We start from the raw sequence: 16363 nt of genomic DNA, 5'->3' as shown, positions 1-16363 counted from the left end.
ATGTGCCAGCCGTGCCCGCTTGCTTGTCTATGTTCCGTTCCCTGGTGGGATCAGCAGCCACAACCAGACTCCACCCTGGAGTGGTACCTGGTAGCTTCCTATTGCACAAGTCTGACCTCACCATCAGAGGCTCCAGCGAACACCTAGGAAGCTACTTAGTTACGCCCCTTCCAGGGAGGTTTGGTCTGTGGCACAGTGGGGCCACACACCTCCGCACGCCCGCGCCAACCAGCCTGGGCGCGAGCATGACAAGGATCCACATTCCCAAACTGCTTATATGGTTTTGCTACTCTCTGAAAGACAATGTCATCCACTCCTTGAGTTTTCAATCTGCTGTTCCCAGAGCAACACTTAAATCACTGTTTAAATTCTTATGCAAATGAGGCTTAAATGCTCTGGGAGTGTCAAAGCACTTCCAAAGCTTCGGCCTCCCCAGCTCTACTCTCCGCCCAATCCCTACTATGGAGAGATCATTGGCGTGACTACACAACCAGAAGATAAAATAGTGCCAAGCTAAAGCTCTGACGTCCCATACAAGTGTATGATGTAGTTTCTAGGTGGAGGAGTGTGGGTCACGCTAATGTCCTGAGCCTTTGGTCAGTGCCCAACTATCTGAATGGTGGACTAAACAGGCAGCACAGAGTTAGAAAACATATTATTCGGACATTCCCTGTCTAGTTCCTGTGTTCTGTCACATACCGGGAGTCGGTCTTCTTTCTGAAGAGGTTTCCTGCTCTTTCTCTTGGACCGTTTAGTTTTTCCATTGTTGCTTCTGGCACTCAGCCCGTCCTCACTGGCTGCAAGATATACACGAGTATTATTCTATTATATATAATGATGGTACATAATGATAGTGGTGGCAGCCACAGGTATTAATTGCCAGTAAAATCGTCAGGCAAATTTTAGTTAACAATAACTGATCCCCAATTCCAGAAATAAACTCTAAAGAGTACCCATCAGTGTGTGATCTGCCACTCAGGTCTTATTTAGTGGGTGCCGTCACTTCACAGGTGGCGTTACGGGTGCTCCGAATATAACCTACAGTATATATGCAGAATGGTAGAAGAGCCTCCAATAATGTGCCGGACAAAAGACTTTGGTCCTTTACAAATAGTTGATGAGTTATGAAAATCCACCTAGAACACTTGTCTATATAAAAAATAACATAAAAGTCTAAAAAGTATTTGTACTCCTGAGTACATATTCAGGTCTTTATAATGAATCCTTAATGAAGCCATACATCCTCATGAGCTATTGGCCAACGCTCCACTGCCCCATAGATATGCGTGCACTGCAGGACACTTCTGACAGGTTCACAAGTATCCTGCACTTCTTTTTCTCTTCTATCCGTCATTCAGTAGTCTGATCCTGTAGTCATCCTCATTTCCATCTGTCATCTTGCTAACATGTTGCAATGTGGGCATAGTAATTATTAAAAGTAAATGCAATTTTGTTGTTTTTAATCTAAGTACAGTTGTATTGTATTTTGCATGTTTGTCACACTTAAATGTTGTTTCAGACCACCAAACAAATTTAAATATTAGACAAAGATAACACAAGTAATCACAAAATGCAGTTTTTAAATAAAGGTTTTACTTATTAAGGAAAAAATAAATCCAAACCTACAGGGCCCTGTGTGAAAAAGTGATACCCTCCAATAAACATAAATTTACTATTGTTCATCACATCTTTGGGAAGCTGAGTTCATATTCCCTAGCCATATGCAGGCATGATTACTGCCTCACCTGTTCTCAATAAAGAAATTACATAAATAGGACCTGCCTGACAACGTGAAGTAGACCAAATGGTCCTCAAAGCTAGACATCATATCACAATACCACAATCCAAAGAAATTCTGGAACAAATGAGAAACAAAGTAATGGAGAACTATCAGCCTGGCAAAGGTTATAAAGCCATTTCTCAAGCTTTGGGAATCCAGTGAACTACTGAGAGAGCCATTATCCACAAACGGCGAAAACATGGAACAGTGGTGATCCTTCCCAGGAGTAGCCGGCCGACCAAAATTACCCCAAAAGTGCAGGGACAACTCATTCAAGAGGTCACAAAAGACCCCACAACAACATAAAAACTGCAGGTTTCACTTGCCCATGTTAAGGTCAGTGTTTATGACTCCACCATAAAAAGTGACTGGGCAAAAATGGCCTGCATGGCAGAGTTCCAAGACGAAAACCACTGCTGAGCAATAAGAACATAAAGGCTCATCTCAGTTTTGCCAGAAAACATATTGATGATCCTCAAGACTTTTGGGAGAATACTCTATGGACTGACTAGTCAAAAGATCAACTTTTTGGAAGGTTGATGTCCCATTACATCTGGCATAGTAGTAACACAGCATTTCAGAATATGAACATCATACCAACAGTAAAATATGGTGGTGGTAGTGTGATGGTGTGGGGCTGTTTTGATTCTTCAGGATCTGGGAGACTTGCTGTGGAAAATGGAACCATGGAACTACCAAAAAATCTTGAAGGAGAATGTCTGGCCATCTGTTCCAGCCAAATGCAGCCAAACTGATTGGTCGTCGTTTCATACTACAGATGGACAATGACCCAAAACATAAAGCCAAAGCAACCCAGGAGTTTACTAAAGCAAAGAAGTGGAATATTCTTGAATGGCCAAGTCAGTTACCTGATCTGAACCCAATTGAGCATGCATTTCACTTGTTAAAGACTAAACTTCAGACAGAAAGGCCCACAAACAAACAGCAACTGAAAACCACCACAGTGAAGGCCTGGCAGAGCATCAAAAAGGAGGAAACACAGCATCTGGTGATGTCCATGACTTCAAGACTTCAGGCAGTCATTGCCAACAAAGGGTTTTCAACCAAGTACTAGAAATGAACATTTTATTTACAATTATTGAATCTGTCCAATTACTTTTGGTCCCTTTAAAAACAGGGTGGCACATGTTAAGGAGCTGAAACTCCTAAACCCTTCATCCAATTTTAATGTGGATACCCTCAAATGAAAGCTGAAAGTCTGAACTTCAACTGCATCTGAATTTTGTTTAAAATTTATTGTGGTAATGTCTATAACCAAAATTAGAAAAATGTTGTCTCTGTCCAAATATATATGGACCTAACTGTATGTACCTCCATGATGGCAGCCTGCATATGTTGATCCTGTAGTCTTAAAGGGGTTCTGCAAGCTTGGGGCTCAGTATGTGACTGCAGACTTCTGAATTCTCACAGTGAATAGTCCTCTTCCAGGATTCCCCAGTGCAGACGCCAGGAGCGGGCAGTCATGTGACCGCAGGTATGTGATCTACATACTGCCGGGCACATTACGACTTGATTTCTCCAGACTTGCTCAATTCACTTGTACTGAGTGAGGTTGCGCACGTCTAGTCGGCACTTGACCACGTGTTTGCAAACCACATATTTGCAGTCACGCCCCCACCCATTCCCAGTGCCGGAGAATTCTGACAGTGCGCACAATGCGTGCTGTGAGGATTCACAAGTCTGAGGCCACATAAAATGACTGCAGACCTGAACCACAAGCATGGACAACTCCTATAAACCCTTGATACACTTCAGATGACCATTGGCCAATTCTTTTCAGGCAGCCATCTTACCTGACTCCTTCATACATAGGAGTGCTTACACGTCTGAACATACCTGCACTCTCTATGAGAGCGTCGCTGTCAGACATCTCTGGCGGCTGCTCATCTTTGGAGATCAAAGATAATTGGACATGCCAGATCCCTATCCCTTCCCCCAAATCACCTGTCAACTCCCCCCCCGCCGCATTAGACTGTCTGCTGAAGCCGTCAGGTTTGGGGGGTCTGACTGACGTTAGTTCAATGTGTATGGCAGCATTCATTCTCTTCTATCTGTCCTCTACTTCTACCACAAAGTGGGGGACACATAGAAGACATGATAAGACGCAGGACCTCAGGATTACACCCTTGAGTTTGTTACCATTAAGACACATAGTTTGCATAGCCGCTGAAAAAAGAAAACCATGGAACATGTCATGAAGAGCTACAGCAAAGTTGCTTTACTTTTTTTTATTTAAGAAAAAAACTATTGGTTTTGTGGCGGTGGACATAAGCCTTTGGGTGTTCCTAATTCTGGGACTTACCATCCTATATGTAACATATTCCACAACGTGGCTTCTCATGAACAGTCTTATCGTGCACCATGCCCAAGTCAGTATTTGTGCTGCCAGAGAAATAATGTCATGTGAAAGGCGTGAGCTCCCGAGTCAATAACCACATTGTTACACGCTTTCTTTGATTTGCCTGTACCCATTGTATTCTGTCTGTTGTCCCATCAATTACCACCTTGTGGCACACAAAGATGGGGCAGCTCCGGCCACCATGAGAGCTACTAAGCTTCTCACATACTGTGTGGTATGTGCTGGATGCAAGTCCATACTGTGTAAGGGAATGTAATCACCTCCTTAAAGGGGACATCCGGGACTTAACAAAAAAGGCATGCAGTTGTAAACAGAAGCAACTACCTGCCTGTTGAACCTGATACCTGTCATTGATCGGTCCTGCCAGAGATTCAGCCACATGCCTTTTTTCTAAAGTTCCGGATATCCTCTTTAAAATTGAAAATGGTTCACACCTAAAAGAAGCAAACCAGCAAATAAAGAAATGATGATCAGTACGGTATGGAGCTGTCACAACATTTACTTTAGAAGGAAAAGTCACAGCCCCAGTGTTCTTCATGGATGAAGCATGGTTGGGTCAGTACAAGATATATAGTGAAGGCAAAAATAAGGACATATTATAAGACTTACCCACACTAGACTGGGTTTCATCATGGTCATCTCGGCCCTCCGTCACGTTGCTCAAGAAGTGATTGCTAGAGATCTTCATTGGTGTCCCGGTTACAACATTCTTTGGGATATTAACATTTTTTTCTGTAAGTATTTGTAGCAACACTATATAGAAACATACAGAAGCCAAACAGCCAACTGAGGCAATAAATGTGATCCACACTGTAGCAGAACATGTACATATGGCAACAATGCATTATAACTTTAATGCCAGCCATACATAGAAAACATCCTCTCCTGACTGCCCCATAACCATGCAGTAAGTGCTGGGTGTATATCTATTTCTACAAGATGCATAGGAGTGGGCACCTCAAAATCTAACATCCATGAGCCTTCTTCTTCTCCAGAGTCTTTAATCTAACGTGTTTTGCCGAGAGTGAAAATTACATTACATTAGTCACTTCCATGAGTATAACAAATATTACACCAATTGCTGTCCCATCAGGACAATATTAACCTAAATCAGAGTAAATATCAAATGTATCGGATTATCTGCCAGGAAACTGACATGACAAATAAAAATTAGTCTGCCATTACAATGATTGCCGCGTGTGAACTGTATTTATAAGATATGTCAAAGACAACTCCACTAGACAGAACAGGAGAATTTAAAGAGAACCTCTCAGTAGGGTCACCCCTCCTAAGCCGTCTATATGGGCATGTAGGTCATAGAAAGTTGAATGAAATGACACCTTGATATCTGTGATCCGATGCCTTATTCCACAGAAGTCCACATTTTTCTTAATTTGTAAATGAGCTGTTAAGCTCTATGTGCCGGACACATATCTTCTCAAGAATCTGCCTCCAGAGGTTCTTACACATGAAAGGAGGAGTTACCAGTGTGAGACATACAGATGAGATGGTCAGTCGGTACATATAAGTAGGGATTGCACGCAGCTCTCCAATATAGATACTTGTGTAGGGCACCTAGGCCCAAATGTAGACGCATCGTCAGAGAAGTCTCAAGGAGCCCACTTGGTAAAAAACATCAATGAATCAAAAAGACGACGTCCAAATACAGGTGAAAAAATCCCCAAACTTCTTTTATTCTGCCATTGGTACGATATTTCAACCTGCTATAGGTCTATTTCATGGCAGGTCGAAACGCCGCATTTATGGCAGAATAAAACATGGGATTTTTCCATTCATTGATGTCAGCCGTTGCATATCTCACACTGCTAACGTCCCCTTTCATTTAACATAATGTCACGGGTGTGTCAGGTGTGACAGGCAGTCATCCTGGATCCGGCTGTAGAAGGTCTTTGTGACTAGCTCAAGCACCTGCTTGACTTTTTTGCATCTCTGTTATGGAGCGATATCCTTCTCCCTCTAGGACCCAACAGTTACCTCCACCTTCTGCTGCTAATTACACACTGTGCTGTAGGTTTAACCCCTTAAGGACCAGGGGTATTTTCGTTTTTGCGTTTCCATTTTTTGCTCCCCTTCTTCCCACGGCCATAACTTTTTCATTTTTCCGTCAATATAGCCATGTGTGGGCTTGTTCTTTGTGGGACGAATTGTACTTTTGAATGGCACCATTGATTTTAGCATGTCGTGTACTGGAAAACGGGGAAAAAAATTCCAAATGCGGTGAAATTGCAAAAAAAGTGCAATTCCACAATTGTTTTTTGGATTTTTTTTTACGATGTTCACTAAATCCTAAAACTGACCTGCCAATATGATTCTCCAGGTCATTACGAGTTCACAGACACCAAACATGTCTAGGTTCTTTTTCATTTAAATGGTGAAAAAAAATTCCAAAGTTTGTAAAAAACAAAAAAATTGTTGCCATTTTCTGAGACCCGAAGCGTCTCCATTTTTCGGGATGTCAGGCCTGGTGAGGGCTTATTTTTTGCACGCCGATCTGATGTTTTTATTTATACCATTTTGGTGTGTATACAATCTTTTGATTGCCTGTTTTTGCATTTTATTGCAATGTTGCAGTGACCAAAAAAACGTAATTCTGGAGTTTCAATTTTTTTCTCGCTACGCCATTTACCGATTGGATTAATTCTTTTTTTATATTGATAGATTGGGCAATTCTGAATGCGGCGATACCAAATATGTGTATTTTTTTTAAATTATTTTGAATGGGGTGAAAGAGGGGTGATTTGAACTTTTATTTTTTTTTATTTTTTAAATATTTAAAAAAACTTTTTTTTTTTACTTTAGGCATGCTACAATAGCCTATATGAGAGACTAGAAGCAGCCATAACCTGATTGGCTCTGTTACATGCAGGCAATGATCAGATCATGTAGCAGAATACCTCACTTGCTATGTGCGCCAACCACTGTGCGGCGCTCATAGCTATCCGGCTATGATGACAACCACAGGGGGCTCCTGCTGACCCCGGATTGTCATGCCAACCCATCGGCGACCCGTGGTCATGTGACACGGGCGCCTATGGGAGGAGGTAATGACGTGCTTCCTGCGTGTGCATGTTAAAAGCTGCTGTCAGAGTTTGACAGCGGCATTTAACAAGTTAACAGCCGCAGGTGAATCGCAATTCCACTCGCGGCTGTTCCGGGCACATGTCAGCTGTTCAGATCAGCTGTCATATGCCGGAAAAGGTGCGGGCTCATCGCCAGAGCCTGCACCAAACAGGGGGAGGTGTCCAATGACGGACTCGGTCTGTCAATGGACGTTAAGGGGTTAAATACATTCACTTGCTGCAGCGTGGTGCTGATGTTAGCGCATACCTGCCTGTGTTGTACACTTGCTTATCCTTCACCCAGAGTGACACAATCTCTGGAGGCAGATTCTCAGGAGATCTTTGTCCCACCTATAGATCTTAACAGCTCATTTACATATTAAGATATCAAGGTATCATTTAATTCACGTTTTATGACAGACATACCTATATAGATGGATTAGGAGGGTTGATCATAATAAATGAGGATGAGAATTGCTTCTATCTTAACAAAATATCTGTGGGTGTAAACGGCCTCCTCAGAGCAAGTTCATCATCCGTAGAACTAATCAAAAATCTGTGTCTTTAAACCCACTCACTGATCTCATGTATACAGGCATTTACTACATTCCCTTAGGCTGGGATCAGATGGATGCATGTTCTCTCATGTGAGAGTATAGTCCCGATTATGCTCATGACACTCAGCTCAGAGTTTGATCCGAGTGTCACCTTAGTGTGATCCTATTCTCTCACATTAGAGAACTGCAGCACAGGTGTGGGGAAGATGGAGAAATTAATTTCTCCATCTTCCCCATTGTCTCTGTCCATGTACATTGGACTGCACTCGGATTACACCAGCCTGATGTTTTACATACAGCCACAGACTTGCATGGGTGCGCCTAGTCCGATGCACTCGTAGTATGCTGCAATTTTTTTCTCATCGCTAGTCGGGACTGCCCCATAGTATAACATTGGGCCGAGTGCTGCCTGATAAAATATTGGAGAGCACTCAGCCGTCTTATATGCTAGTGTGAGCGAGGCCTAATAAGCAGGAAAACTGATCATCAGAAATGATTGCTGTCTCCACATACAGTATCTACTTTTGCTAGAGATTCATAAAATAATCAGTCTTGTATGTATGGTCCATATAGAAAGAAACATCACATTAATGTTCACCTGGAAGAATTCACATTAATTTCTAACCTTGTCTGTGACTAGTACATAATTCAGCCTCAAACTGACTTCATAGCCGTCCTCGTGCATAGTGGCTGAGATGATCTGCAATGGAGGAAACAACATTAATTCTAAACAATGATAGAAACATGAACATCTTCCAACAATCTCTTACAACAAAATGTGATAACTCAACTGTACTTCTGTGTTCAGAATCTAAGAAAATAAAACCGAGGCCAAAACAAATGGCTAAAATGTAGAATTTACTAAGTGCTATTCACCGAACCCTGGAGATGTTCCTTATCCCGACACATGACCCTAACAGACTAGTCCTGGAATTAACCCCTAGTCCTACATGGCTGTTTGTAATGACCACTAATGATGAGGTGTTTCCATACTGATGTCACCTGAGTAAGGTGGCTAATTGTGGCCTACGGGGTATATTGTTTCATTGATAGTCGCGTCATCACGTACAGGAGGAGGCAGGTGACAGCAGATGGAGGAAAGTCAAGACGGCAAATCCATATAATTATGTAAGAAAAGATGCCTTTTTTATATTTTATTAAAGTTTGGGGAGGTATTTTATTCTTGATCAAAAACCCTTAAAAAGGAGTTTGTGTACTCACCGTAAAATCCTTTTCTCCGAGCCAATCATTGGAGGACACAGGACCATAGGTGTTATGCTGCTGCCACTAGGAGGACACTAAGTAAACACAGAAAGAATAGCTCCTCCCCTGCAGTATACACCCTCCTGCTGGCTCTCAGTGAACCAGTTCGGTAACAAAGCAGTAGGAGCTTAATATTTAACAAGGATGAACTATGTCAAAAACCAAGTTAACTCAACAAAAACCAAAGCCAATAGGCTAACAGGGTGGGTGCTGTGTCCCCCAATGATTGGCTCAGGGAAAAGGATTTTACGGTGAGTACACAAAAATCTCCTTTTCTCCTACGCCTCATTGATGAACACAGGACTATGGGACGTCCTAAAGCAGTCCCTGGGTGGGAAAACAATTAACTGCAATTGCTACTTGCACCCATAAGTTACAGATGCGGCACAGCCGCCTGCAAAATTCGTCTGCCAACGGTCGCATCTGCCGAGGCCTGAGAGTGAATATGGTAATGTTTTGTAAAGGTATGCAGGCTGGACCAAGTCGCAGCCTTACAAACTTGTGCTGCCGAAGCTTGGTGCCGGATGGCCCAAGACGCACCCACTGACCGAGTGGTGTGAGCCTTAATCCCTGCTGGGACAGGAAGACCTCTGACTCGGTAGGACTCCTGAATAGCCGAACGGATCCATTTGGCTATTGTCGCCTTGGAAGCGGGAAACCCTTTCCTCGGTCCTTCCAGGAGCACGAATAGGGCATCTGACTTGCGGAAAGACGCTGTCCGTGAGATGTATCTCCTAAGAGCTCTCACTAAATCAGTGTGTGAAGGGCCTTCTCGATGCGATGGACTGGTGCCGGACAGAGTGAGGGTAAGACAATCTCCTCATTGAGATGAAAAGAGGATACAACTTTCGGTAGAAAAGACGGGGATGTCCTCAAAACCACCTTATCCTGATGAAAATTCAGGAACGGAGAGGACAGAGCCGCCAGCTCGTAGACTCGTCTGATAGAGGTGACCGCAACTAGAAAAGCAACTTTCCATGAAAGGAGAGACAGGGAAACCTCCTGTAGAGGTCTGAAAGGAGCCTGTTGCAAAACTCCGAGGACCAGATTAAGATCCCATGGTTCCAACGGCATCCTAAAGGGGGGCGCCCGATGGGAGACTCCCTGAATAAACGTCTTGACCTGTAATCTGTTGGCAATCCTGTGTTGGAAGAGAACAGACAGGGCTGAGATCTGCCCCTTGAGAGAACTAAGGGCGAGACCCAAGTCCAAACCCGTTTGTAAGAACTCGAGAATGGAAGGGATGGAAAAATGTAGAGGAGAACGTCCTCGGTCGTTACACCATGAAAAGAAGGTCTTCCAAGTGCGATGATAGATACGCATAGAAGTAGGCTTTCTAGCGTTGATCATGGTAGCTATGACTTCTGGAGAGAAACCTGCTTGGGTTAGGACCCAGGATTCAACGGCCATGCCGTCAAACACAGGGCCTCTGAGTTCTGGTTGTAAAAGGGGCTTTGAGATAGCAGATCTGCGCGATTTGGTAATCGCCAGAGAACGTCGGCAACTAGTTGAACTAGTTCCGCGTACCACGCCCGGCGCGGCCAATCTGGCGCAATCAGGATTACCGGTACCCTCTCTGCTCTGATTTTCTTGATGACCCTCGGTAGGAGAGGAAGCGGGGGAAATATGTACGGAAGCCGAAAATGATGCCACGGGAGTACAAGAGCGTCTGCCCCGATGGCTGCCGGATCGTGGGACCGAGCCATTAAGTCGGGAACCTTGGAATTCAGCCGTGAGGCCATCAGATCCACGTCCGGGGTTCCCCAACGACAGCAGATCTGGTGGAAGATCTCCGGATGGAGAGACCACTCCCCGGAGTCGAGGCATTGCCGACTGAGGAAGTCTGCCTCCCAATTGTCCACTCCCGGGATGTGAACCGCAGAGATCATTGAGCGGTTTTCCTCAGCCCATCGGAGGATGTGGCCTACCTCTGTCATGGCCGCCCTGCTGCGGATTCCCCCTTGGCGGTTGATGTATGCCACTGCAGTGGCGTTGTCGGACTGAATCCTGATTGGGCGACCTGCTAGGAAGGGATGAAACTGGAGAAGTGCCAGACTGATCGCCCAGATTTCCAAGATGTTGATTGGAAGGTGTGATTCCTGGGGGGACCAGCGGCCCTGAGCAGTGTGATGAAGGAACACCGCTCCCCAGCCTAGAAGACTGGCGTCTGTCGTCACAACCAGCCAGTGTACTGGAAAAAAATACTTCCCTTGATTCAGGGAGGATTTCAATGTCCACCACCTGAGAGACTGTCTGACTCGCTGGGGAAGGAGGAATCGACGGTCTAGGGAGAACGGGTTCCTGTCCCAAACAGCCAGGAGGGCATGCTGTAGAGGACGGAGGTGTAGTTGGGCAAATGGAACCGCCTCCATAGCTGCTACCATCCTGCCGAGGACTCTCATACTGAAGCGCAGAGCGTGAGAGCGAGGCTGAGAGAGCTTCAGAGCTTCTCGCTGTAAGACAGAGATCTTTTCCGGGGGAAGGAGAACCAACCCCCGGGACGAGTCGAGTATCATTCCTAGAAAGGAAATTCGCTGAGCCGGTACTGGGGAAGATTTTTTGAAGTTTATCTTCCAACCCAGGCGAGAAAGGGTATCTATTGTGATGGCCACGGCTTCCTTGCAGGAGCGGAAAGAAGGGCCTTTGATGAGGATATTGTCTAAATACGGGAGCGCCACCACCCCTCGGGTGTGGGGTATGGCCACGGCAGCTGCCATGACCTTGGTGAATACCCTGGGAGCGGTGGCGAGGCCGAAGGGCAGAGCAACGAATTGGAAGTGATCTTCCTGAACTGCGAAGCGAAGAAACCTTTGGTGAGAAGGTAAAATAGGAATGTGGAGGTATGCGTCCTGGATGTCTATAGACACCAGGAACTCGCCTTTTTCCATGGAGGCGATGACAGAATGAAGCGATTCCATCCGGAACCGTCGTACCCTGACGAACCTGTTCAGCAGTTTTAGGTCCAGTATGGGCCGTACTGTACCGTCCTTCTTTGGAACAATGAAGAGGTTTGAATAAAAACCTTGAAACCTTTCGCTTTGAGGGACCGGAATAATAACTCCGTCTTTTCTCAGAGAGCTTATAGCTTTGAAGAACTCTGATGCTTTTGCCCTGGGAGGAGAAGACAGGAAAAAGGTTGGGAGGATGAGATAAGAGATCTATCTTGTATCCGGAGGACACTAGATCGCGGACCCACTCGTCGTGAACGACCGAGAGCCACGCGGCACTGAAGGAAAGCAGGCGGCCGCCTACTTTGAGGGTGTCCCCCGGGTACCGCAGGAGTCATTGTGTGGAAGGTCTGCCAGTTCTGGCGCCTCTGGATCCCAGCTGCCTTGGCCTGCCTCTCCATGAAGGGGAAGGCTTAAAAGAGGCCTGTGAACCTCTGTCCCCATGTTGTGCCCGGCCGGGACCGGGAGATGTGGAAGTAGAGGACCAGTTTGAGTTGCAACGAAAAAATCGGGAATGAGCCTGTGGTTGCAGGTTCCGAAAGGGCTGAGAGGGTCTCTGTTGTGGAAGAAATGTAATCTTCCCTCCAGTGGCGTCAAAAATTAACTGGTCGAGCTTTTCGCCAAAAAGGCGACCGTTCTGATATGGGAGAGAAGTCAATGACTTTTTGGAAGTAGAATCCGCACGCCAGTCCCTGAGCCATAAGGACCTCTGGATGGTGATGGCATTTGCTGCTGCTTGAGAAGCGCAGTCAGCGGCATCCAGGGACGCGGTCACTACAAAATCTCCAGCTCTGGCTATCTGAGTAGCGAGGTCTGCTATCTCGGGGGGAAGATTGGTATCCAGTACTGCTGAAGACAAGACCTCAGCCCAGTGGGTCATAGCCTTAGCCACCCACGTAGCAGCAAAAGATGGAAAGAGTGCGGCCACTGAGGCTTCAAAGGCTGAACGCGCCATATTATCGATCTGACGATCGGTTGGATTTTTGATAGAGGCGTCCTCCGAGGAGGATAAAACAGATTTGGTAGCCAGGCGCGATACCGGAGGATCTACTGGGGGAGATTGTGACCAATCTTTTCTTAGATCCTGGGCAAAGGGATATTTGGACTCCATGGGCTTCTGCCCTGTGAATCGTTTATCTGGACGGATCCTGTGAGATTCAACAATTTGCTTAAACTCGGGATGAGTGGCGAACACTCTGTTTTTTTTAGATAACGGTTCCTCCTCAAGTCTCAAAGCCTTATTCACTGACTCAATTAGAGAGTCGAGTCTCCTGATCGTGATGAAATTCCTGATCTAGGGACGTATCAAAATCGTCCTCTGAAACAGGTTCTCTACTAGCCCCAATGGAAGGGGAGTGAGAAATGGAGCTCTCGGAACCCGAAAACCGTTGATGGTCTGGGGATATGGCATGAGTCCTTTTCCTGGAAGAGTTAGAATTCCTTGGCAAGGTACGACCCCTGGAGTATGAGGGGTTCTGATCATCGGAAGCGTCGTCCGTATTAGTGCCCTGGTTAGAGGAAGGGTCTCGGAACGAGTCTAACGCTTTTGCCAGGGATGCCATAGACCGGGTAAGGGAGGTAGCCCACTCAGGGGGACTAGGCTCACTGGGTTCAGTATCAGCAACAGGTGGTTCCTGAGCCGTCACCGGTTCACAAGCTGTGCATAATGCAGTATTGTGACCCTGGGGTAATGATACCTTACAAGAGGTACATGCAGCGAAAAATACAGTGTGGGTTTTCCCAGACTTTTTGTGAGGCTTTGGTTGAGACATAGTAAAGCCTGGAGGAAAGCGCTTACTAGCAGGGGAAGGGTTAAGCTATGTGTCTGCAGCTTACCAGGTCCTGTGTCTTGAGTCCCCACGGCAGGTCCGCAGTGTAGGCAGAGAAAAACGCTAGTCCTGAGGGCTGTGATAGGAAATGCTGGAGCAGTGCCGCAGCATCAGGGCTGTGGGTGTCCCAAGATGGCCGCCGAGACCAGGAAGTGGGAGCTCATCACAGGGAATGAGAAGCGCCAGAAAAAGTGGGCGGGGCTAACTGCCGGTGGGCGTGGCCAAAACTCCGGCCTGTATTGAGAGAATTTTTTTTTTTTCTCTGCGGTTGCGGCCTGCAGCACCACGACCGCTATTAGCGCCATCATTAGCTGCACTCCTTCGTGGGGTTGCCGTACTAAGCACCACCCACAGACACAGGCTTAAGGTGCGGACCTCCCATACCCCCGGGGACCAGGAACCCCCAGCGCCTCGGCCCCCGCAGTGTACTCACAGTAGATGCGGTGGGCCGGTGCTCAATCCACCGTCGCCATAGTCAGGGAGTTGGTGGAGAGCTTCTGCCGCCATGCGTCATCCGCTATATCAGTGGTGATGCAGAGGGGGGATGCACGGACGACATATATATCATGTCCGGCTATGCACCTGGCTCCAGGAGAGGTAGATGGAGGGCTACTCCATGTGGTCGCCTGCTATGGAGGGGGGAGATTGGAACGCGAAGGAACCGTCGCCCGTAAGGTGAGCTCAGGGCTGGCATCCAACGTTGCAGGAAAATATACGAGAGGAACGCTCCACGTACTTGCCTGTTGATGGTTCGGGGGAGATCGGAGCCTAGAAAGGATACGTCGCCCCCATTTGCTCCGTTAAAGGAAAAAAACAGAACAAAAAATAAAAAAATTTAAATAAAAACAGTGGGGTCTGAAACAGACCCAAGTGCCTCCTACTGACACTAAGCAAGAACTGGTTCACTGAGAGCCAGCAGGAGGGTGTATACTGCAGGGGAGGAGCTATTCTTTTTGTGTTTACTTAGTGTCCTCCTAGTGGCAGCAGCATAACACCCATTGTCCTGTGTCCCCCAATGAGTACATTGGGGTAGGAGAAAGAAACACTGTTACTATGATCGACCTTTTACAATCCAGACATCTGTAACATTTGCTAATTATCCTATACTAGAGAGAACATTTACATCTAACACCCCAAAAGTGTCCAACTTGGGAACGGAGAAGGTTTTAGTGGAACCACAAATGATCCATTCCAACCGGTTATCAGATAAGAAAATGATCACAATCCAAAACTCAGGAGCAGAAAAGAGCAGCAGGTTTTGTGACTTGGTCGTTTTCAGAGCTTCTGACTGGCGGAGAAGGATGAAATGACACTAGAATAGCTCTGTCACACTGATTATATGGAGAAAAGTGATCTGTCATAGCGTGAAGTTCCCTGGGACTGACTTCAGCAGCCTAATGACTTGAGCACCAGCGCATAAGATGTTTTAAGATGACACGTTGCTCAAAATCACTTGACGGCTGCCGTCAATCACAGGGCACAGATTTATTGTACCTGTAATTCACAATGTTACTAGGTGACTGACTGATTTGCCCTGTGTAATATTCTTTTACTTACTCTTCCCATCCGAGGTTTTCCGATCAGAGCTTTGAACTCAGAATCGCTCTGAGTGTAGCAGCGCAGGTGAGTGCCAATATGATCCAACTGCTGCCTCCAAAAGCCTGCAAAGATGTACGTGTTATTAAGATATGACTCCTATGTTTCCTATCTGGCTACAAAAAGGTAGGCTTATACTGAGTTTTAATGAATGATATAGATGTAACTCGATTATGTATTTTATCAAGCAAAGGCGAAGACTGGAACTGCTCAGACTACCAGGCTGCTGCTCCAAAATCGTTAGGTTACAGATCATGACTAGTCTGATCTACAGATGGTGGCTTCATAGAGCAGTGGAATTAATGTATAACTATTAATTAATCCATAACATAAAAAATTACTCCACTTGTCAGCTAGAAGAAAGTCAGCGTCATGCGTATGGGTTCAAACCCTTGAGCTTGTGCTTTGTGGTCGGCTTCCTATCCACTGAACCATGGTAGTTACAATTTGTCTCTGGGTGTCTATTGTCTGTTATTCTTGTTTTAGTCTTTTTAGGTTAACAGGTGTTTTCATTTATTCATTTGTCTGCCTTATCACCTTTCAGGTTAAAAATAATAAAAAAAATAAAAAATCGTTATATACTCACCGTCCGTCGGCCCCCGCATCCAGAACCGGCCTTTACTGCTCCTCGCGATGCTCCGGTGACCGGTCCATGCATTGCGGTCTCGCGAGATGATAACGTGGCGGTCTCGTGAGACCACTACGTCATCATCTCGCGAGACTGCAATACATCGCGCGACCAATCAGCGACATTGCCGCGGGATTTAAATCCCGCTTCGCAGATTGGTCGCGCCGGCTGGCCACGACCAATCAGCGACATTGCCGCGGGATTTAAATCCGCTTCGCTGATTGGTCACGCCCAGCTAACATTGGCGCGGGATTTAAATCCCGCTTCGCTGATTGGTTGCGCCCAGCCGGCGCAACTAATCA

At 46.0% G+C, this 16363-nt stretch overlaps 1 protein-coding gene across 4 annotated transcripts in view; it reads right to left on the bottom strand.

Moving 5' to 3' along the window:
• Positions 1-16363, bottom strand: part of LOC143786141 (double zinc ribbon and ankyrin repeat-containing protein 1-like) — a 115675-nt gene that overhangs the window by 24001 nt on the left and 75311 nt on the right. For all 4 annotated transcript variants that reach the window (XM_077275401.1, XM_077275398.1, XM_077275399.1 and 1 more), the window contains 4 exons: positions 15395-15498; positions 8423-8497; positions 4770-4869; positions 700-797 (listed from right to left, as the gene is read on the bottom strand). In XM_077275401.1, the coding sequence (XP_077131516.1) occupies positions 700-797; positions 4770-4869; positions 8423-8497; positions 15395-15498 (377 nt within the window). The remainder of the gene's footprint in view (positions 1-699; positions 798-4769; positions 4870-8422; positions 8498-15394; positions 15499-16363) is intronic.

The sequence above is a fragment of the Ranitomeya variabilis genome, chromosome 7 (genome assembly GCF_051348905.1).
Source record: "Ranitomeya variabilis isolate aRanVar5 chromosome 7, aRanVar5.hap1, whole genome shotgun sequence".
In the NCBI taxonomy this organism is placed as follows: Eukaryota; Metazoa; Chordata; class Amphibia; order Anura; family Dendrobatidae; genus Ranitomeya; species Ranitomeya variabilis.
This window is presented reverse-complemented; position numbering and strand designations above follow the sequence as displayed.